The 23,719-nt window shown below is 52.4% G+C and overlaps 1 protein-coding gene across 2 annotated transcripts in view; it reads left to right on the top strand.

Moving 5' to 3' along the window:
- KCND1 (potassium voltage-gated channel subfamily D member 1) overlaps positions 1-23,719 on the top strand; it is a 59,320-nt gene that overhangs the window by 1,661 nt on the left and 33,940 nt on the right. For both annotated transcript variants that reach the window (XR_014461001.1, XM_083161271.1), the window contains exon 2: positions 15,695-17,212. Coding sequence is in view for 1 of the 2 variants with exons in the window: in XM_083161271.1 (XP_083017397.1) it covers positions 16,098-17,212 (1,115 nt within the window). In the remaining variant the exon portion in view is untranslated. The remainder of the gene's footprint in view (positions 1-15,694; positions 17,213-23,719) is intronic.

The following is a 23,719-nucleotide window of genomic DNA, read 5'->3' as shown; positions in this document are numbered from 1 at the left end:
CCCGTGCCTGACAGAGAGACTGCGGGGACCCGTGCCTGACAGAGACTGCGGGGACCTCTGCCTGATAGAGACTGCTGGGACCCCTGCCTGACAGAGACTGCGGGGACCCCTGCCTGACAGAGACTGCTGGGACCCCTGCCTGACAGAGAGACTGCGGGGACCTGTGCCTGACAGAGAGACTGCGGGGACCCCTGCCTGACAGAGACTGCGGGGACCCCTGCCTGACAGAGACTGCGGGGACCCGTGCCTGACAGAGACTGTGGGGACCCCTGCCTGACAGAGACTGTGGGGACCTCTGCCTGACAGCGACTGCGTGAACCTCTGCCTGACAGACTGCGGGGACCTCTTCCTGACATAGAGACTGCGGGGACCCCTGCCTGACAGAGAGACTGCGGGGACCCCTGCCTGACAGAGAGACTGCGGGGACCTGTACTTGACACAGAGACTGCGGGGACCGCTGCCTGACAGAGACTGCGGGGACCTCTGCCTGACAGAGAGACTGCGGGGACCGCTGCTTGTCAGAGAGACTGCGGGGACCTCTGCCTGACACAGAGACTGCGTGGACCTCTGCCTGACAGAGAGACTGCGGGGACCTCTGCCTGACCGAGACTGCGGGGACCTCTGCCTTATAGAGAGACTGCGGGGACCCCTGCCTGACAGAGAGACTGCGGGGACCCCTGCCTGACAGAGAGACTACGGGGACCTCTGCCTTATAGAGAGACTGCGGGGACCTCTGCCTGACAGAGAGACTGCGGGGACCTGTGCCTGACAGAGAAACTGCGGGGACCTCTGCCTGACAGAGAGACTGCGGGGACCTCTGCCTGACAGAGAGACTGCGGGGACCGCTGCCTGACAGAGAGACTGCGGGGACCCGTGCCTGACAGAGAGACTGCGGGGACCCCTGCCTGACAGAGAGACTGCGGGGACCCCTGCCTGACAGAGAGACTGCGGGGACCTGTACTTGACACAGAGACTGCGGGGACCGCTGCCTGACAGAGACTGCGGGGACCTCTGCCTGACAGAGAGACTGCGGGGACCGCTGCTTGTCAGAGAGACTGCGGGGACCTCTGCCTGACACAGAGACTGCGTGGACCTCTGCCTGACAGAGAGACTGCGGGGACCGCTGCCTGACACAGAGACTGCAGGGATCTCTGACTGCCTGGCAAACAGACCATTGGGACTTCTGACACAGACTTTGGGGACTGATCATGGTGACAGCAGGGGAACTGTGGCTAGATAGAGACCGTGGCCTGACAGAGAGATTGTGATGGTTGCTGAATGCCTGACATAGAGACTGTGGGGGCCACTACCTCACAGAGATACTGCAGGGACTGCTGCCTGACAGAAAGACCGCAGGGATCACTGCCTGCCTGGCATAGGGGCCGTGGGGACTGCTGACACAGACTGTGGGGACTGATAGTGACAGCATGGGCACTGTGGGCAGTACGGACGGTGTAATGGTTAGCATTACTGCCTCACAGCACTGAGGTCATGGGTGCGATTCCCACCATGGCCCTAACGGTGTGGAGTTTGTATATTCTCCCTGTGCTTGTGTGAGTTTCCTACTACTTACCTGGACCCAAGTCTGATATAGGGGCTCAATGGGGCCCCCATTACCTGGCAGCAGCAACTCTTAACCTAGGGAGTGGTTTATAATGCTATTTTACTCTAAGGGTGCATGACCACGCCTCCCACAATTAGGGCCCACCCCCTGAAAAATATCTGGGCCCAGTCAGGCTTTGTACTGTTCTGGCTGAATGACAGACAGACCATCCCTCCCAACTGTCCCAATTACAGCGGGACAATCCCACTATTTGGAGACTGTCCCGTGTTCCCTCTTGTGGGTGACAATGTCATGGGGCCACACCCACCCATCGGTAGCTCCGCTCCTTTTAGGTCCAAACCCACCTTCACTGCTGCAGGTCCCAGTTTGACAATAACGAAAGTTATGAGGTACGGACGGACTGTGGGGACTGATAATAGTGACAGCATGGGAACTTCAGGCAGACAGAGACTGTCGGGGGCCAGAATGGCCGCTGTAGCCTGATAAGGAGATGGGGTGCCAGACAGCCTGCGGGCCAACCACGGGAATTCTGGGAGGGAGGAGAGGTTGTCAGCAGGTAGGCCTTACCCCACTTCAGCACCTGGCTGGTCGGGCAGGCCAGTGGTAGCAGCAGGGCTTACCTCCCTGCACAGCCAGGACAAGTTGGACATCCTTGGGCCTGGCATAGAAACCATGGGGACCTCTGCTTGACAGAGAGACTGCGGGGACCACTTCCTGACAGAGAGACCCCGGGGACCGCTGCCTGACAGAGAGACTGCGGGGACCGCTTCCAGAGAGAGAGACTGCGGGGACCGCTTCCAGAGAGAGAGAACGCGGGGACCGCTACCTGACAGAGAGACTGCGGGGACCGCTTCCAGAGAGAGAGACCGCGGGGACCGCTGCCTGACAGAGAGACTGCGGGGACCGCTTCCAGAGAGAGACACTGCGTGGACCGCTTCCTGACAGAAAGATTGCGGGACCGCTTCCTGACAGAGAGACTGCGGGGACCTCTGCCTGACAGAGAGACTGCGGGGACCTCTGCCTGACAGAGAGACTGCAGGGACCTCTGCCTGACAGAGACTCTGCGGGGACCACTGCCTGACAGAGAGACTGCGGGGACCTCTTCCTGACACAGAGACTGCGGGGACCTCTGCCTGACAGAGAGACTGCAGGGACCTCTGCCTGACACAGAGACTGCGGGGACCTGTGCCTGACAGAGAGACTGCGGGGACTGCTTCCTGACAAAGAGACTGTGGGGACCGCTGCTTGACAGAGAGATCGCAGGGACCGTTTCCTGACAGAGAGACTGTGGGGACCTCTGGTTAGTATAGAGACCGCGGGGACCGCTACTTGACAGAGAGAGCGCAGAGACCACTTACTGATAGAGAGACTGTGGGGACCGCTGCCTGACATAGAGACTGCGGGGACCTCTTCCTGACATAGAGACTGCGGAGACCCCTGCCTGACAGAGAGACTGCGGGGACCCCTGCCTGACAGAGAGACTGTGGGGACCGCTGCTTGTCAGAGAGACCGCAGGGACAGTTTCCTGACAGAGAGACCACAGGGACCGCTTCCTGACAGAGAGACTGTGGGGACCGCTGCTTGACAGAGAGAGCGCAGAGACCGCTTACTGACAGAAAGACTGTGGGGACCGCTGCCTGACAGAGAGACCACGGGGACCTCTGCCTGACATATAGACTGTGGGGACTGCTTCCTGACAGAGAGACCGCGGGGACCGCTTACTGACAGAGAGACTGTGGGGACCGCTGCTTGACAGAGAGAGCGCAGAGACCGCTTACTGACAGAGAGACTGTGGGGACCTCTGCCTGACATAGAGACTATGGGGACCGCTTCCTGACAGAGAGACTGCTGGGAACGCTGCCTGGCAGAGAGACTATGGGGACGGCTGCCTGACAGAGAGACTATGGGACCCGTGCCTGACAGAGAGACTGCGGGGACCCCTGCCTGACAGAGAGACCACGGGGACCTGTACCTGACATAGGGGCCATTTTATCAATGATCACATTTACAATGTGATCTGGGTGGAATATTACCGCCCAGGATCGCATTGTATGTATCATCCCCCGCTCCGAAAGGAGCCCAACCCTGCATTGTGCTGTACCGGGCGCCAGGGGGTCTGCGAATGCGCGGTTAGTGCTGACGCCCCACTAGGCTACATAGGGTTACTGCCATCTCAGAATCGTAGCCCACGGATGCGATGCGCTGCTGCTGCTGCCCAATGTTGATACATCGGGTAGCTTCGCATCCCCCATAGAAATCTATGGAGGAGGTGGTCAGAGGTGGTACAGGGGGGACCGCAGCAGGGATCGGAGATTCCTGCTGCTGTCCCTCTTGAAACATTCGGAGGATACCTTAATATTCGCAGCTAACCCCCGAAAACTGATGTTTTCGAAGATTTATCTGCAAATATACAATGATAAATGGGCCCCTTAGAAACCACAGGGGCCTGACAGAAACACCGCAGGGATCTCTCCCTGCCTGGTATAGAGACAAGGGACACAGGCCCTTATTCAGATCTGAGCTCAGTACAAATTTGTTTGGAAAATGGGCAAAACCATGTGCACTGCAGGTGGGGCAGATGTAACATGTGCAGAGAGATTTAGATTTGGGTTATTTTGTTTCTGTGCAGGGAAAATACTGGCTGCTTTATTTTTACACTGCACCATAGATCTCACTTGAAAGTAAAACCCCACCCAAATCGAATTCCCTCTGCACAAGTTACATCTGCCCCACCTGCAGTGCACATGGTTTTGTCCATTTGAGAAGGAATTTGCCTTTGCGAGTGAACCAGAATAAGGGCCTATATCGCAGCATGCTTAGCGAGTGCCAGGCTGTATATGTGTGTATATATTCTGCACTCAGCAGGAGCGTACGGCTTTGCCATGTGACCGCACTGTATACAGAGGCGCCGTTCTCCACCGCGTTCCCCATTACCACTCCAGGCCATATCTACATTACAGCAGGGAGCGCAGCAATTATCATGTGAAAATGAATCAGGCAGTGATTCCTTGCACAGCGCTGGCCAGAAGGGGAAGAGTTTGGCATTAGTCGGCCCGCTTAGCGTGTGCTGCAGTACACGGAATGAACACGCAGCTCATGTGTGCAGCGCGGTGTGTTAATGCAGGATTTAGGGAAGAAATATGCCCCCAAACACATTTCCACTGACGTCCTGGCAGATTATTCTCATCATTTATTTATAATACTGCACAAATCTCTGCAGCGCTGTACTGAGCGGAGGTATGGGGGAGGCAGAATGACCCAAGGGGGTCTGTCTGAGTCCCCCCTCTGTAATGCTAATATTTACCAATTGGCTGACATAGGTCACCTAAGGGTAGGATGGAGGGGGGCTGCTCATTAGAGCATATGTAGTAAGGGGAGGTACACCGAGACTTGGTAAGAGATAAAGGCGGTTATTCTGGTTGGTTCGCAAGGCTTGTGAGTCCACTAAACCCTGCCTTGCGAATGGTTGGCTGCCGCCACCAATTCAGTAGTGCGGTTCACACGCAGGGCATGCGATTGGATGTTACACGGTAACAGGGGATCCACCCACATCTTTCGATGGTTGCCGACCATCCAAAAATGTGGAAGGTGCACATATATGTAAGGTTGCTCTGCATATGCGTGCGCGCTGGGAAGTAAATGGGTGGGCAGCTGACAGCCGGTGATGTCAACTGCCCGCCCCCCGCACTCGCATTTGGAAGAAGGATCCAAGCTGGGTCGGATCCGGGATTTACACCGTTTACACTAAGGTGCCCACCCGCAGTGTACATGGAGGCGGAGCTTGGAGATGACATCATCTCCAAGCGTCGGGACCGCAGTGATCCCTGCCGGAAACACCGATCACCGTGCTGGGGGCAGCCCAGCACCAAGGTAAGTTGCTGGGCTGCCCCCAGCCCCCGTGCAGCCCCCAGCCGTCGCCCGGGAGGTGAATGGATGCCGCACACAGACATCCATTCACCTCCTCTGCTGCCACCGCTGCTGTCTGCAGAGTATAGCAAACAGCAACGCAGGCTGTCTGTGCCCCTCCCCCCCCCACAGGTTGCACGTCCCCCATTGATGTAAATGGGAGCCGGGTCAGATGACCCGGCGTACCCCATGTAGGGTTACCACCTTGCCCCTTTAATTCCGAACACATATTAATTACACAGGTTCTGTGGAAGTTTAAAACCAGGTGAAATGGAGTCTTGAAGTCAGCCAGCCACAGAACCTGTGTAATTAATATGTGTCCAGAATTAAAGGGGAAAGGTGGTAACCCTAACCCCATGGTTGCCTACCTGACCCTCTCCATGCAGGAGAAAATGCTCTGCGCCTGGACTTCCCTGGTAATGTAGGATTGCCATCACCTGTGGGGAGCTAGGTAATTGGTAAGAAAGGTGTCACCACAGGTGAAGCCCAGGAACAGAGCATTTTCTCCCTGAAGGAGAGAGTCAGGTAGTCAACCCTGGCATACCCATTTACACCACCCTCTACCCAGGTCCTTGCCGTGTTCTAGCTGTAGAAGTCCCGTGTAAAGGGACATGGCGTGTCCCATTTACACCGCCGCTGACCCGCCAAAGTCCTGGGGTTTTGCGGCGGTGTAAATGGGGTATAAGTGATAAAGGGGGACATTTACTAAGACGTGTATTCTACTTCATATGTGTTGTTGCTATGGGCAACCAATCAGAATCTACTCCCTATTTATTTAGCACTCTCTAGGGCAGGGGTAGCCAACGCTAAAGTTTCCCAGATCTTCTCACAGAATGACAAGTGAAGTATTTAGCTCCACCTGTGGATCTTTTACAATGTGTCCGTCAGTAATGAGTGCACCTGTGTACCTGCGAGGTGAGCTGGAAAATGTGAGCTGTTGGTAGCTCTCGAGGACTAACATTGGCTACCACAGCTCTAGAAGATAGTAGACAGGATCTGATGAGTTGCCCATAGCAACATCACATGTGAAGTAGAAAACACATTTTAGTAAAGTGTCTGGTTTTTCTCACCGGCCAATCAGCTCCTACCTGTCATTTTTCAAACCAAGCCTGTAACTTCACAGTTAGGAGCTGATTGGCTGGTGATAAAAACCAGACACTTTATAATTTCACCAGACTTAATAAATCTGCCCCAAAGTACCAACCCACCCACCCACCCACCCACTCCTAACTCCTTTCATCTTGAAGGAAGCTTATACAGTGGCCGCCAGGTGCAGCCGCTCCATCCCGTCCCTTTATACTGCATGCAGTGGCCACCGTCCCGGCTGATTGGAAGTCGAGGGGGGTTTCAGGACAACTGGAACCCCCCCCCCTGGGTTTGCCTGTGAGATTGCCATATTGCATATCATTTCTGAGGTGGTATCCAATATGGCTGCCTCCGTTTTATGATGATGTAGACTTTATTAGAACAACTTTTCCTCTGTCTCCTCCTCCTAAGTTTCCAGCCCCTCCCCCTATGTAAATAAGGAGCCGTATTCAGCACATTTAGGAGTGAGGAGACTTTGCTTGCATTAAGTATTTCAACGATAATAAATTATTTATGCAGAAATGTCGTAGGGGAAACAGCTGATTTTGCGGTATGGATCCCTGTATATTGCACTTTTACATATAGCGTTGTGAGGAGTATTTGCCGTCTCCCCCTTTGTGTCTGACCCTCGGAGGATCTATACCAGCGATGGTCTGACTGACAGACCTGCCTATGGAGCACTTCTGCTGTTCCGGAGCACTCTACATGAAGAATTACAGTCTGGGGATCATTTGTCAGCAAGGAAATATAGGAGCGAGGTGGGCAATGGTCTCTGTTCTGCTGCGCTGGGTGTAAGAGGCGTGGGGCCATTTCATAACGGGCCCGATTCGGACCTGATCACAGGGCTGCGGATTAGAACAGTGTCCGATTGTAGATGCGCTGCACATGCATAAGGTTCGCAGTACGGTTGCGTGAAGCTGCAAATTCCGGGAAAATGCTGGCGTGCCAAAGCCTGTTAGGGGACGGTTTGACGTCAGTGGCAGACCGGATACTCCTGTATTAATCACAGCCGCCGGGTAAGTCCTGGGCTGCGCGGCGGCTGCGATGGGTTGTGGCCAGTGCACAAACCATTTGATGTTGAGCTTGTTTTGATGGGTTTTGGACATTTTTCTGGGTTCGGATGTGAACGGTTTTCACTTAAATGCTAAACTAATCGCTGGCCGATTCACAGCTGTACGATCAGGGGCATCATTCAGACCTGCTGGCTAAGCCGCGTTTGCACATGTAAGCCGCTGGGGATAGCAGAGAACATCTCCTCTCCTCCCCAAATGATTCCTATCTAGGGAAACGGTACAAGAGAGTGAATGTCCAATCTCCTGTCCCCTCACTACTTATGTTACATTATAACTGTGGCTGGCAGTGCGGTAAGAGTGTGGGTCCCATGCCCTACGCCAATGATGTCATGCCTAGAGCGCAAGGCCGGCAGAATCCCAATAGTCACAGTGCCAGTGGATTCCAGTGAGTATTATAAGCCCACACTTGGAAGTGAGCAGAGCCAGGTGTCGGGTAGGATCCTGGTGGTGGCACTAATGCTGTGTACACACGGGGTAATATGATTGCTGGGGATATATTGCTAGCAATATATCCCCAGCAATCATATTGCTCAGTGTCTCCTTTTCATCAGCGATGAAACGGAGACACTGCTACGGGGCGGAGGGGGAGCGCTGCAGCAGCAGACGCTGCTGCTGTCACTTTGATGGGAGGAGGGAGGGAGCAGCAGCACGGGGCTGGGGAGATCAACGCTGATTTCCCCGGCGCTGACCTCCCAGCACAGCGATCGCCGGGGGAAAGCCGCTGGTCGCAGGAGCATGCGCCTGCGACCAGCGACCATTAGGCAGTGCACACGGGAGCGCGCAGCTGGCGATTTATCGCCAGCTGCGCTCGAAATCACTGGCAATATGGTCGCTCAGCGACCATATTCCCAGCGATTTTACATGAAATTGTACTCACCTTAACGTCTTACTGCGCAGTAGGAGGAGTTAGTAGACGGCAATGTAGGGATTGCAGCTGGTATTAGTGATACTGTGCCTCTATACATTTGGGGATAATGAATATTTATGTCTAACCCCTGAAAAGGTGTTTTTGGGGTACTTGTATTATCTGGACTCCCATGTTAAATGCACCCCATTTTTTCATACCCCTACTATCCAACTACGCATGGAGTTGATTTTATATAGTGTGGCGAGCGCAACGAGCCACCATGCCCGAAGCGTGGTGAGCGCAGCGAGCCCCGCGAGGAGACGCGGTCTCATAAGAAAAACGGGAGTCCAGATATTACATAAGTACCGTTTTTGGGGATATAGCAGCAAACGCTTGATAAATGGGCGCCCAAGTGGTTGTATTTGAAGTATAGGAAAAACGTGTTCTATTCTCCCTGCTCGTCCTTCTGTCACTGCGTTATTGTCACATAGACATCTCCCAGCCTCTGTATTCTGAGTGACAGCGTCTCCCAGTGCGTCCGTCTCCTTATCACAGCCGATGACGGATCCTAGTTAGCAGCTTGATGAGACGGAATGGGATTATTCAGATAGGGCCGCGCACGCCTGGGTAGATGGCGCGTCTTACTACGCTGTCTTCTCAATGTTCATAAATCTAAGGGATGTAACGTCCAATGAATGTAGTGAGATTCTGGCAACACAAATTGCTGTGTACTGTAACTATAGATTTCATCTAGGTGTTATATTGTCTGTGTATTAGGAGGAGAGGTCAGTGTGTACGGATGTCTGTGTATTAGGAGGAGGGAAGAGGTCAGTGTGTCCTGATGTCTGTGTATTAGGAGGAGGGGAGAGGTCAGTGTGTCCGGATGTCTGTGTATTAGGAGGAGGGGAGAAGTTAATGTGTCCTGGTGTCTGTATATTAGGAGGAGGGGAGAGGTCAATAACCCCTGATGTCTGTGTATTAGGAGGAGGGGAGAGGTCAGTGTGTCCCCTGATGTCTGTATATTAGGAGGAGGTGAGAAGTCAGTGTCCCCTGATGTCTGTGTATTAGGAGGAGGGGAGTAGTTAACGTTTCCTGGTGTCTGTATATTAGGAGCAGGGGAGAGGTCAGTGTGTCCTTATGTCTGTGTATTAGGAGGAGGGGAGAGGTCAGTGTGTCCTGATGTCTGTGTATTAGGAGGAGGGGAGAGGTCAGTGTGTCCTGATGTCTGTGTATTAGGAGGAGAGGAGAGGTCAGTGTGTCCTGATGTCAGTGTATTAGAAGGAGGGGAGAGGTCAGTGTGTCCTTATGCCTGTGTATTAGGAGGAGGGGAGAGGTCCGTGTGTCCTGATGTCTGTGTATTAGGAGGAGGGAAGAGGTCAGTGTCCCCTGGTGTCAGTGTATTAGGAGGAGGGGAGAGGTCAGTGTGTCCTGATGAATGTATATTAGGAGGGGAGAGGTCAGTGTCCCCTGGTGTCTGTGTATTAGGAGGGGAAAGGTCACTGTGTCCAGATGTCTGTGTATTAGGAGGAGGGGAGAGGTCAGTGTGACTTAATATCTGTGTATTAGGAGGGGAGAGGTCAGTGTGTCCAGATGTCTGTGTATTAGGAGGGGAGAGGTCAGTGTGTCCTGATGTATGTGTATTAGGAGGAGGGGAGAGGTCAGTGTGTCCTGATGTATGTGTATGAGGAGGAGGGGAGAGGTCAGTGTGTCCTGATGTCTGTGTATTAGGAGGAGGGGAGAGGTCAGTGTCCCCTGATGTCTTTTTATTAGGAGAATGAAGAGGTCAGTGTCTCCTGCTGTCTTTGTATTAGGAGGAGGGGAGAGGTCAGTGTCCCCTGATGTCTTTGTATTAGGAGGAGGGGAGAGGTCAGTGTCTTCTGATGTCTGTGCATTAGGAGGTGAAAGGTCAGTGTGTGCCCTGATGTCTGTGTATTAGGAGGGGAGAGGTCAGTCTCCCCTGATGTCTGTGTATTAGGAGGGGATAGGTCAGTGTCCCCTGATGTCTGTGTATTAGGAGGAGGGGAGAGGTCACTGTGTCCTCTGATGTCAGTGTATTAGGAGGAGGGGAGAGGTCAGTGTGTCCTCTGATGTCTGTGTATTAGGAGGAGGGGAGAGGTCAGTGTGCCCTGATGTCTGTGTATTAGGAGGAGGAGAGAGGTCGGTGTCCCCTGGTGTCTGTGTACTAGGAGGAGAGAAGTCAGTGTGTCCCCTGATGTCTGTGTATAAGGAGGAGGGGAAAGATCGGTGTGCCCTGATGTCTGTGTATTAGGAGGAGGATAGAGGTCAGTGTGGCCTGGTGTCTGTGTATTAGGAGGAGGGGAGAGGTCAATGTGTGCTGATGTCTGTGTATTAGGAGGAGGGGAGAGGTTAGTGTCCCCTGATATCTGTGTATTAGGAGGAGGGGAGAGCTAATTGTCTCCTGATGCCTTTGTATTAGGAGTAGGGGAGAGGTCAGTGTCCCCTGATGTCTTTTTATTAGGAGGATGAAGAGGATGAAGAGGTCTTTTTATTAGGAGGATGAAGAGGTCAGTGTCCCCTGATGTCTGTGTATTAGGAGAAGGGGAGAGGTTAGTGTGTCCTGATGTCTGTGTATTAGGAGGGGAGAGGTCAGTGTCCCCTGATGTCTGTGTATTAGGAGGGAAGAGGTCAGTGTCCCCTGATGTCTGTTTATTAGGAGAAGGGGAGAGGTTAATGTCCCCTGATGTCTGTGTATTAGGAGGATAGAGGTCAGTGTCTCCTGATGTCTTTGTATTGGGAGGAGGGGAAAGGTCAGTGTGTCCTGATGTCTGTATTAGGAGAGGAGAGGTCAGTGTGTGCCCTGATGTCTGTTTATTAGGAGGAGGAGAGAGGTCGGTGTCCCCTGGTGTCTGTGTATTAGGAGGAGGGGAGAGGTCAATATGTCTGGATGTCTGTGTATTAGGAGGAGGGGAGAAGTCAGTGTCCCCTGATGTCTGTGTATTAGGAGGAGGGGAGAGGTCAGTGTGTACCCTGGTGTCTGTGTATAAGGAGGAGGGGAGAAGTCAGTGTCCCCTGATTTCTGTGTATTAGGAGGAGGACAGAGGTCAGTGTGTCCTGATGTCTGTGTATTAGGAGGAGGGGAGAGCTCAGTGTGTCCTGAAGTCTGTGTATTAGGAGGAGGGGCGAGGTCAGTGTCCCCTGATGTCTGTGTATTAGAAGGAGGGGAGAGGTCAGTGTGTCCCCTGATGTCTGTGTATAAGGAGGAGGGGAAAGATTGGTCTGCCCTGATTTCTGTGTATTAGGAGGAGGGGATAGGTCAGTGTGTCTGATGTATGTGTATTAGGAGGAGGGGAAAGGACAGTGTGCCCTGATGTCTGTGTATTAGGAGGAGGGGAGAGGTCAGTGTGTCCTGGTGTCTGTGTATTAGGAGGAGGGGAGAGGTCAGTGTGTCTGATGTCTGTGTATTAGGAGGAGGGGAGAGGTCAGTGTGTCTGATGTCTGTGTATTAGAAGGAGGGGAGAGGTCATTGTGCCCTGGTGTCTGTGTATTAGGCAGGAGGGGAAAGGTCAGTGTGTCCTGATGCCTGTGTATTAGGAGGTGGACAGAGGTCAGTGTGTCCTGATGTCTGTGTATTAGGAGGAGGGGAGAGCTCAGTATCTCCTGATGCCTTTGTATTAGGAGGAGGAAGAGGTCAGTGTGTCCTGATGTCTGTGTATTAGGAGAAGGGGAGAGGTTAGTGTGTACTGATGTCTGTGTATTTGGAGGAGGGGAGAGGTCAGTGTGTCCTGATGCCTGTGTATTAGGAGGAGGGGAGAGGTTAGTGTCCCCTGATGTCTGTGTATTAGGAAGAGAGAGGTCAGTGTCTCCTGATGTCTTTGTATTAGGAGGAGGGGAGAGGTCAGTGTCCCCTGATGTCTTTGTATTAGGAGGAGGAAGAGGTCAGTGTGTCCTGATGTCTGTGTATTAGGAGAAGGGGAGAGGTTAGTGTCCCCTGATGTCTGTGTATTAGGAAGAGAGAGGTCAGTGTCTCCTGATGTCTTTGTATTAGGAGGAGGGGAGAGGTCAGTGTCCCCTGATGTATTTGTATTAGGAGGAGGGGAGAGGTCAGTGTCTCCTGATGTCTGTGCATTAGGAGGGGAGAGGTCAGTGTGTGCCCTGATGTCTGTGTATTAGGAGGAGGGGAAAGGTCAGTGTGTCCCTTGATGTCTGTGTATTGGGAGGAGGGGAGAGGTCAGTGTGCCCTGATGTCTGTGTATTAGGAGGAGGGGAGAGGTCAGTGTGTCCTGATGTCTGTGTATTAGGAGGGGAGAGGTCAGTGTGTGCCCTGATGTCTGTGTATTAGGAGGAGGAGAGAGGTCGGTGTGCCCTGGTGTCTGTGTATTAGGAGGGGAGAGGACAGTGTCCCCTGATGTATTTGTATTAGGAGGAGGGGAGAGGTCAGTGTCCCCTGATGTCTGTGTATTAGGAGGAGGGGAGAGGTCAATGTCCCCTGATGTCTGTGTATTAGGAGGAAGGGAAAGGTCAGTGTCCCCTGATGTCTGTGTATTAGAAGGGAGAGATCAGTGTGTCCTGATGTCTGTGTATTAGGAGGGGAGAGGTCAGTGTGTCCTGATGTCTGTGTATTAGGAGGAGGGAGAGGTCAGTGTGTCCTGATGCCTGTGTATTTGGAGGAGGGGAGAGGTCAGTGTCCCCTGATGTCTGTGTATTAGGAGGAGGGGAGAGGTCAGTGAGTCCTGATGTCTGTGTATTAGGAGGAGGGGAGAGGTCAGTGTGTCCTGATGTCTGTGTATTTGGAGGGAGGGAGAGGTCAGTGTGTCCTGATGTCTGTGTATTAGGAGGAGGGGAGAGCTCAGTGTCTCCTGATGCCTTTGTTTTAGGAGGAGGGGAGAGGTCAGTGTCCCCTGATGTCTGTGTATTAGGAGGAAGGTAGAGGTCAGTGTCCCCTGATGTCTGTGTATTAGAAGGGGAGAGATCAGTGTGTCCTGATGTCTGTGTATTAGGAGGGGAGAGGTCAGTGTGTCCTGAGGCCTGTGTATTAGGAGGGGGGGAGAGGTCAGTGTGTCCTGATGCCTGTGTATTTGGAGGAGGGGAGAGGTCAGTGTGTCCTGATGTCTGTGTATTAGGAGGAGGGGAGAGTTCAGTGAGTCCTGATGTCTGTGTATTAGGAGGATGTGAAAGGTCATTATGTCCTGATGTCTGTGTATTAGGAGGAGAGGTCAGTGTGTCCTGATGTCTGTGTATTTGGAGGGAGGGAGAGGTCAGGGTGTCCTGATGTCTGTGTATTAGGAGGAGGGGAGAGCTCAGTGTCTCCTGATGCCTTTGTATTAGGAGGAGGGGAGAGGTCAGTGTCCCCTGATGTCTGTTAATTAGGAGGAAAGAGGTCAGTGTGTCCTGATGTCTGGGTATTAGGAGAAGGGGAGAGGTTAGTGTCCCCTGATGTCTGTGTATTAGGAAGAGAGAGGTCAGTGTCTCCTGATGTCTTTGTATTAGGAGCAGGGGAGAGGTCAGTGTCCCCTGATGTCTTTGTATCAGGAGGAGGGGAGAGGTCAGTGTCTCCTGATGTCTGTGCATTAGGAGGGGAGAGGTCAGTGTGTGCCCTGATGTCTGTGTATTAGGAGGAGGGGAAAGGTCAGTGTGTCCCTTAATGTCTGTCTATTAGGAGGAGGGGAGAGGTCAGTGTGTCCTGATGTCTGTGTATTAGGAGGAGGGGAGAGGTCAGTGTGTCCTGATTTCTGTGTATTAGGAGGGGAGAGGTCAGTGTGTGCCCTGATGTCTGTGTATTAGGAGGAGGAGAGAGGTCGGTGTGCCCTGGCGTCTGTGTATTAGGAGGGGAGAGGACAGTGTCCCCTGATGTATTTGTATTAGGAGGAGGGGAGAGGTCAGTGTCCCCTGATGTCTGTGTATTAGGAGGAGGGGATAGGTCAATGTCCCCTGATGTATGTGTATTAGGAGCAAGGGAGAGGTCAGTGTCCCCTGATGTCTGTGTATTAGGAGGGGAGAGATCAGTGTGTCCTGATGTCTGTGTATTAGGAGGGGAGAGGTCAGTGTGTACTGAGGCCTGTGTATTAGGAGGAGGGGAGAGGTCAGTGTGTCCTGATGCCTGTGTATTTGGAGGAGGGGAGAGGTCAGTGTCCCCTGATGTCTGTGTATTAGGAGGAGGGGAGAGGTCAGTGTGCCCTGATGTCTGTGTATTAGGAGGAGGGGAGAGGTCAGTGAGTCCTGATGTCAGTGTATTAGGAGGATGGGAAAGGTCAGTATGTCCTGATGTCTGTGTATTAGGAGGAGAGGAGAGGTCAGTGTGTACTGAGGCCTGTGTATTAGGAGGAGGGGAGAGGTCAGTGTGTCCTGATGCCTGTGTATTAGGAGGAGGGGAGAGGTCAGTGTGCCCTGATGTCTGTGTATTAGGAGGTCAGAGGTCAGTGTCCCCTGATGTCTGTGTATTAGGAGGAGGGGATAGGTCAATGTCCCCTGATGTCTGTGTATTAGGAGGAAGGGAGAGGTCAGTGTCCCCTGATGTCTGTGTATTAGGAGGGGAGAGATCAGTGTGTCCTGATGTCTGTGTATTAGGAGGGGAGAGGTCAGTGTGTCCTGAGGCCTGTGTATTAGGAGGGGGGAGAGGTCAGTGTGTCCTGATGCCTGTGTATTTGGAGGAGGGGAGAGGTCAGTGTGTCCTGATGTCTGTGTATTAGGAGGAGGGGAGAGTTCAGTGTGTACTGAGGCCTGTGTATTAGGAGGAGGGGAGAGGTCAGTGTGTACTGATGTCTGTGTATTTGGAGGAGGGGAGAGGTCAGTGTGTCCTGATGCCTGTGTATTAGGAGGAGGGGAGAGGTCAGTGTGCCCTGATGTCTGTGTATTAGGAGGAGGGGAGAGGTCAGTGAGTCCTGATGTCTGTGTATTAGGAGGATGGGAAAGGTCAGTATGTCCTGATGTCTGTGTATTTGGAGGAGAGGAGAGGTCAGTGTGTACTGAGGCCTGTGTATTAGGAGGAGGGGAGAGGTCAGTGTGTCCTGATGCCTGTGTATTTGGAGGAATGAGGTCAGTGTCCCCTGATGTCTGTGTATTAGGAGGTCAGAGGTCAGTGTCCCCTGATGTCTGTGTATTAGGAGGAGGGGGGAGGTCACTGTGTCCTGATGTCAGTGTATTAGGAAATGTAAGACATGCATAGGACTCTATAAAGGTGTGTGTGAAGCGTGTATTGTGATTCTCCTCTCTCTCTTTTTCATATCTTATATGTGACTTATTTTCTCCATTTGCCAACAGAACAGAGTATACTGGAAGGCAGACTGACGACAGACTGTGTGGGAGAAGAACACAGGATGCAGGCAGATGATCCAAGAAGAACAGCGAGAATGTGAACGGACGTAGAGAGAACAAGTAGGCTTAAAGGATGCTGCTCTACACTGGAGCTGTGGGGTACATCCCTTATGTGCCATAGCCCCCGTGTTGCCCAACCCGATCTGGTTTCACTGAACCTGGGAGCTCCAAAGCAGGACAGGGGGTCTCCTGGAAGTCCATTGTGCATCTTGGTGTCATCTTCGAAACTTCTGTTCTTTTGTGTCTTGGAGTGGAATTATAGTTGTCTTGTGGCAGGTCCACCTTTTCATGGTCACTTTCTGGACCAAAACACTGGACTTGCGTCTGTTGAAGACTTAGCCATTTGAATATGGCGGCTGGAGTGGCTACGTGGCTCCCCTTCGCTAGAGCAGCAGCTGTGGGATGGCTTCCCCTCGCCAAGAGGCCGATGCCCAAGGCCCCCAATGACAAAAGGAAGAGAAATGATGAGATACTTATGGTAAACGTCAGTGGGAGGAAGTTCCAAACTTGGAGGAACACGTTGGACAGGTACCCGGACACCCTGTTGGGCAGCACGGAGAAAGAGTTCTTCTTCAACCAAGAGACACAAGAATACTTCTTTGACCGTGATCCGGAGATGTTCCGACACATACTCAACTTCTACCGGACAGGCAAGTTGCATTACCCTCGCCATGAGTGCATCCAGGCCTTCGACGAGGAGCTGTCCTTCTACGGTATAATTCCTGAGATCATCGGAGACTGCTGTCTAGAAGAATACCGCGATCGCAAGAAGGAGAACCTGGAGAGGCTGGCAGAGGACACGGAAGCGGAGACTGCCGTCGATGCCCCCTTGCCCCCCGGCAGTACCTTCCGCCAGCAACTGTGGAGAGCCTTCGAGAACCCTCACACCAGCACTATGGCCCTGGTCTTCTACTACGTCACCGGCTTCTTCATTGCCGTGTCGGTGATAGCGAACGTGGTGGAGACGGTGCCTTGTCGCCCACCCGCTGGTCGCCTCAAGGATTTGCCGTGTGGGGAAAAGTATGTACTAGCCTTTGACTGCATGGATACAGCTTGTGTCCTTATCTTCACCTTTGAGTACCTCATGCGGCTGTTTGCAGCGCCAAGCCGTTGTAAGTTTATGCGCAGTGTTATGAGCATCATCGATGTGGTGGCCATAATGCCGTTCTACATAGGCCTGGTCATGCCGGACAATGAGAATGTGAGTGGTGCCTTTGTCACGTTGCGCGTTTTCCGCGTCTTCCGGATCTTCAAGTTTTCCCGACACTCCCAGGGACTGCGTATCCTAGGCTACACTCTGAAGAGCTGTGCCTCGGAGCTCGGCTTCCTCCTCTTCTCCCTCACCATGGCCATCATCATCTTCGCCACCGTCATGTTCTATGCAGAAAAGGGGACGAGCAAGACAAAGTTCACCAGCATTCCTGCTGCCTTCTGGTACACTATCGTCACCATGACAACTCTGGGGTAAGTCACGTGATCTCTTATAGGATGGGAAAGTTACTGCTGTTGCCATGACATCATGGGAGTGAGTCATGTGATGCCGTTCCTCCCCGTGACTAATGCCATGGTTACAATTCTTGGATGAGTCGTGCGATATCATTAAGCTGGTGTGATGCTTCTCAAGGGGCCGTGGTGTATAAAGCAATTATAAGTCAACCTTATAATAATACCCAGATGCACTAAAAGCCTTCCCTAAAGTGCAAGGTCACTCTCACCCAATATAGCAGCTGTGGGGTGCCCAACAAAGGCATACTTCACTGTGATGTTTTTGCTGGATTTTTGACCACATTAAACCACTTCACACGGCTAGTTTGTGAAATTGGCGAGTGCTCCACACTCCTCACCTACTGGTGCGGAGTACCTGGACTATATATATATATATGTAGATAGAATGGATAGCCAGCAATGGAATGTATAGTTGTGGTCGTATGATCTGTAATTTGGGATAACAGTGGGGTCTGTCTGCAGGCTGGGAGGCAGGTAAAGGATGCTGCATTCTTATTGGTGTATAGCTCCAGCCATCCACCAATCAGCATGCTGACAGCCACTCACTGTCTGTCTGCAGGCTGGGAGGCTGGTAGAGAATGATGCATTCTGATTGGTGGATTGCTACTTCCATCCACCATCCGCATACTGACAACCACTCATTGTCTGGCTGCAGACTGGGAGGCAGGTAGAGAATGCTGCACTCTTATTGGTGGATAGATCCATCTATCCACCAATCAGCATGCTGACAGCCACTCACTGACTGGCTACAGGCTGGGAGGCAGGTAGAGAACGCTGCCTCCCACTCTGATTGTGTGACCACCACCCGCCAGTGCTCGGAGGCCCTTAGAACTCTGGGCCCCCAGGCAGCTGCCTGTTGTACCTATACTGTACATTAAAAGATTTGTCTTTCTATCAGATACTTTTATATTACCATTAGCTCTATATAATGTTTTCACAGGGAAATGGTATAAATGGTATAAATAATATAACTTACATGTTTTAGCCGCAAATTCCTGCTTTCTCAGTAAAAGCAGAGGAGGTAGACACTCGGCTTCCAGTTCCATGAATTCCCAGAGCGCATACCCCCCCCCCTTCCCCTGATTAACTCTTATCACTCAGGATAGTTTGCGTTGTGGCAGCTAAGTACCACTTAGCAGCTGCGACGAGGAACTTATAATACCAGGCGTCAGATAGTCATTATCGCAGCGACGCACAATAACACTTATCACCGCAATCAGTGTTAGTTTAATAAATAGGCCAATTATACACTTGGATGTGATTTACCAGGACAGCTGCGCAGGGAGAAGCCGCCTGTGTCCCCTTTCTGTAGCATTGCTTCCAGGATGCCCGTATCACCCTCGCCAGGACGTACAGGTCCGTGGCTTTGGTGGCAGGCTGGGCTGTTCTCTCACTTGCATTATTCTTATGAAAGCTACACGCTGATTGGTGCAGAAAACAAACAAACCAGGAGACCCCTATGGTGGTAATGGAGGGGTCAATGTTACCTTTGATGAGGGATCCGTACAACTTGTATGCAGCTCACAAATGCGCACCCCGAAATGTGAGTTCCAACTAGAAATGACAGTTGCGAGGGAGCGCAACCTTTTCGACCTGGGGGAGGGGCATGAAAAAGTGGGGAAAACATCCTGGACCCCAAACGAGTGACAACTAAGACATCAGGACCATATAGAGGCTGCTAGTGGCCACAGGAAAAGTGCTGGAGGCTTCTGACACTTCACTGTGTAATTAGGATACCTGGGTACAGGAACTGTGCTTCACACCTCCACCTACCTGTTCAGCATCCTTCACACCTCCACCTACCTGTCCAGAATCCTTCACACCTCAACCTACCTGTCCAGAATCCTTCACACCTCCACCTACCTGTCCTTCACACCTCCACCTACCTGTTCAGCATCCTTCACCCCTCCACCTACATGTCCAGCATCCTTCACACCTCCACCTACCTGTCCAGCACTCTTCACACCTCCACCTACCTGTCCATCATCCTTCACACCTCCACCTACCTGTCCAGCACTCTTCACACCTCCACCTACCTGTCCATCATCCTTCACACCTCCACCTACCTGTCCAGAATCCTTCACACCTCCACCTACCTGTCCAGAATCCTTCACACCTCCACCTACCTGTCCTTCACACCTCCACCTACCTGTTCAGCATCCTTCACCCCTCCACCTACATGTCCAGCATCCTTCACCCCTCCACCTACCTGTCCAGCACTCTTCACACCTCCACCTACCTGTCCATCATCCTTCACACCTCCACCTACCTGTCCAGCATCCTTTCCACCTACCTGTTCAGCATCCTTCACACCTTCACCTACCTGTTCAGCATCTTTCACACCTCCACATACCTGTCCAGAATCCTTCACACCTCCACCTACTCGTCCTTCACACCTCCACCTACCTGTTTAGCATCCTTCACCCCTCCACCTACCTGTCCAGCACTCTTCACACCTCCACCTACCTGTCCATCATCCTTCACACCTCCACCTACCTGTCCAGCATCCTTCACACCTCCACCTACCTATTCAGCATCCTTCACCCCTCTACCTACCTGTCCAGCACTCTTCACACCTCCACCTACCTGTCCATCATCCTTCACACCTCCTCCTACCTGTCCAGCATCCGTCACACCTCCACCTACCTGTCCAGCATCCTTCACACCTCCACCTACCTGTCCTTCACACCTCCACCTACCTGTTTAGCATCCTTCACCCCTCCACCTACCTGTCCAGCACTCTTCACACCTCTACCTACCTGTCCATCATCCTTCACACCTCCACTTACCTGTCCCGCATCCTTCACACCTCCACCTACCTGTCCCACATCCCTCACACCTCCTCCTACCTGTCCCGCATCCCTCACACCTCCACCTTCTTGTCCCGCCTACTTCACACCTCCACCTACCTGTCCGACCTCCTTCACACCTCCACCTACTTGTCCCACATCCTTCACACCTCCCCCTATCTGTCCCATATCTGTCACACCTCCACCTACCTGCCCCACATCCTATACACCTTCACCTACCTGCCCCGCATCTGTCACACCTCAACCTACCTGTCTCACATCCCTCACACCTCCAGCTACCTGTGCTGCATCTGTCACTCCTCCACCTACCTGTCCTACATCATTACTCCTTCACTTATGATACGTCTGTGCTGTATATACATAGGGTAACACGATACAGTCAGTGTGGCTCTCCAGTTGTTGTAAAACTACAAGTCCCAGCATGCTTTGCCACAGTTTTACTATTAGAGAATGCTAAAACTGTGGAGCTGTAGAGCCAGACCTGCCATACAAGATGTCTGTGCAGCATATAGACATACAGCATACAGTAGTGGTTCTCAGAACTCAGGACCCCGGAGAGCTCCTGTTCCCCAGGCCACCAGCAGGAGCAGAGGTGCAGATTGCTCACTGACACAGGTGGTGCTAATAATTTCCCTAGTAAGTCTGTGAGGAGACCCAGAAAACATGCGCTGACTACCTTTCCCCTGATCCCTGTATAGATGTGTCACCAGTTATCACCCGGGAGCCATGGAACACGGGGAAGAGGTGATTGGCGGGTGCATTACATTCCTGTCCCATCTGATTCATTCCTCTGTCTGGCTGTAGTGAGCGCCCACCCCCCTATGGCCGGCAGTGTAGTGTCTCCTGTCATTTCTCATCTCCCCTGGAAACTGTGGATGTGATTGAGCCATTATGGTGGCATTAGTCTCCAGGGCAGACTTACATGCCGAATCCGGGGACGTGCATAGTGTCCCCATAGGAAGAGAGATCATTTATATATTGCAGTGATTCACTGTGTAATCAGGATACCTGGGGACAGGGCCTGAATTACTCCACCTGTTCTGATAACATCATCTCAAAGCTCCAGGGATGCCAAAAATGGGGCCCAGGACGGATAACTGCCCCCTTATCCTCACCCTTCCTGGATCACTCCACTTAACTACTGAAGTAGTTACATATACATATATTCATTGTAATGTTTCTCTTTGTGATACTAGAGCAGAGGTTATCAAACTCGGTCCTCAGGATCCCACACAGGTCACGCGTTCCAGGTCACCCAACAGGTGCATTCATTACTCATTGACACAGGTGGAGCTAATTATTTCACTTGTGATTCTGTGAGGAGATCTGGAAAACATGCACTGTGTGGGGTCCTGAGGACCGAGTTTGAGAACCTGTGTTATAGAGTTAGATTTGGGTAAGATATTTTGTTTCTGTGCAGGGAAAATACTGGCTGCTTTATTTTTACACTGCAATATAGAGAACTGTTTGAAGTACAAATCCCACCCATATCTAACTCTCTGCACATGTTACATCTGCCCCACCTGCAGTGCACATGGTTTTGTCCATTAGAGGAGAATTTGCTTTTGCGAGTGAACCAGAATCAGGCCCTTTGTTTGACACGCTGTTATGGAACACATGGTAAATGCACTCTATGGAAGGCTTGATACCTCTCCTCCAAAGAAACAGGACAAGGATGCACCTCCGGGAATGAGAGCTGGGTAGGCTTCGGGCAGGGCATCTGCAGACCCCCCTAAGCTGGTCTCAAAAAGCATTTCCTACCAAACTCCAGGCTATGGCTAACCATTGACCATCGATAATTTAAAATCTTCAATGATCTATGACCAATGGTGACAGGGCTGCCACTAGGATTTCCAGTGTGGGCCCCTCCTCTCCCCCATCTCCCCTCCCTTCACTTACCACCTGACTCCTGCTCCGAGCCCCTCATCCTCTCCTGCTGAAGGGGACCTTCGGAGCACAGGCTTCTTCAATGCACAACGCCGGTGGCCAATTAAAATTCAGCAGCTGGTTAGCCAATCAGAGCTTGTGTACCGGCAGCCGCTCTGATTGGTTAACGGTACACAGGCTCTGATTGGCTGAAAAGCTGGTGCAGCATTTTAATAGGGAGCGCTCCCTTAAAAAAAAAAACACCACTGCCTCCCTGGGTCCGGGCAGCGCCGCTGCACTGTCAATCAGCGGCTGTCTGGACCTGCACCCCCGCACCGCGTCCCTCTCCCCGGCAGTCGGCTTGTCATAAGCCGGCGCCGGGGACTTCATACAAAACCCGGAGGGGAGGGGGCGGAGGAGGGAGCCGGAGGTGCCACAGAGGGGAGGGAGCCAGGCAGCGCTTAAGCTGCCTGAGTTCAGTGATTGAACTCAGCAGCGCTGCCCGTGGCAATCCCGAGAATTTTCTGGGCTTGCCAGACTGGGCACTGAGGCACAGCCTGGAAAATTCTCAGGATTGCCACTGAAGGGGTTAAAAAAGCCTGTGCTTGGGGACCTGCACTGAGCGCAGGAGCATAGCGGAGGCAGTTGTGGGGGGGGGGAGAGGGGTCCGGGGCAGCTGTACCCACAGCACCCCCCTTTCGGCGGCCTGAATGGTGAATACTTTTACAATCAATCGGCAGAAAACCAAATGGATTCCTGCCATCGATGGTATGGAGAAACTCATTTTTTTTCCTCCCCCAAGTATCGGGACAAAGAGATTAGCTCCGCCCCTTACACCCGCAAAGTCCTGCCCCAAGCTCTTATTGGCCTGCAGCTTATGTAGGAGTGACCATCGGTGGGTAAAACCATCGCTGTTCCATTATGGGTGGTTAACCCATCATTGATACCATCAATGGTGACCATTTAAAAATCCCTTCTCCTCAAAGATAGAGATCCAATGCAGAGGTAACGCGAGTGAATAAATGCTCTGCGTGCTATTATAACTGTCACACGTAGCCGCGACGGAGCGCGGCGGGTACAGTACTCACCCGTCCGCGCCCGCCGCCGGCTAGCGTGTGCAGGCTCCGGTCTGCGGTGTGCGGGTAGCGGCAGCTCTGGGTAGGGATGGCAGCAGTAGTGGTGCCGGGAGGCCGGCGTCGCCATCTTGGTTGAGGGCAGGAGACAGATTGGCCCAGAGTGGAGGTTCCCTCCTCATCCTGTGCTGACAGCCAATGGCAGCCATCCCCTGGGGATATAGGGGATCTGCCTAGGCTGTTCAGTGTCAGTGCAATGAGTCTTTGGAGTCATTCACAACTCCTAGCTGATTCCCGGATCCTGGCTCTTTCTCTCCTGACTCTGGTGCCTTGCTCCCTGCATCTTGCTACAAGGAGGTTTTCTCCTGACACCAATGCTGCAAGTCCTACCTAGTGCTTGTTCCTGCTTGTGTCCCAGAATTACCCTGCACAGCTTCCCGCTGTCCTCCTTCATACAACTCATTCATTCCATCATCTTTCAGTCATCCGGATCCATTTCTTCTGTCATCAAATCAACCTCCTTCCGGATCCTCATCTATGTACTCTGGCTCACCAAGTATACGTTTCCAGATTTCCCTGCCCGTTATTAGTATTGTGCTGGACTCTATTTAATTTATTCCAACTGTCACTTAAAGAAGTATTTGAGTGAAGTTTATCATTTATGAAATCCGTTATTAAACCTGCACGTTTCAATCCTACTCCTCCTGGTCCGTCTC

This window comes from Crinia signifera, chromosome 9 (assembly GCF_055691185.1).
Source record: "Crinia signifera chromosome 9, ASM5569118v1, whole genome shotgun sequence".
NCBI lineage: Eukaryota > Metazoa > Chordata > Amphibia > Anura > Myobatrachidae > Crinia > Crinia signifera.
Note: the sequence above shows the minus strand (reverse complement) of the source record. Positions and strands in the feature narration are given on the sequence as shown.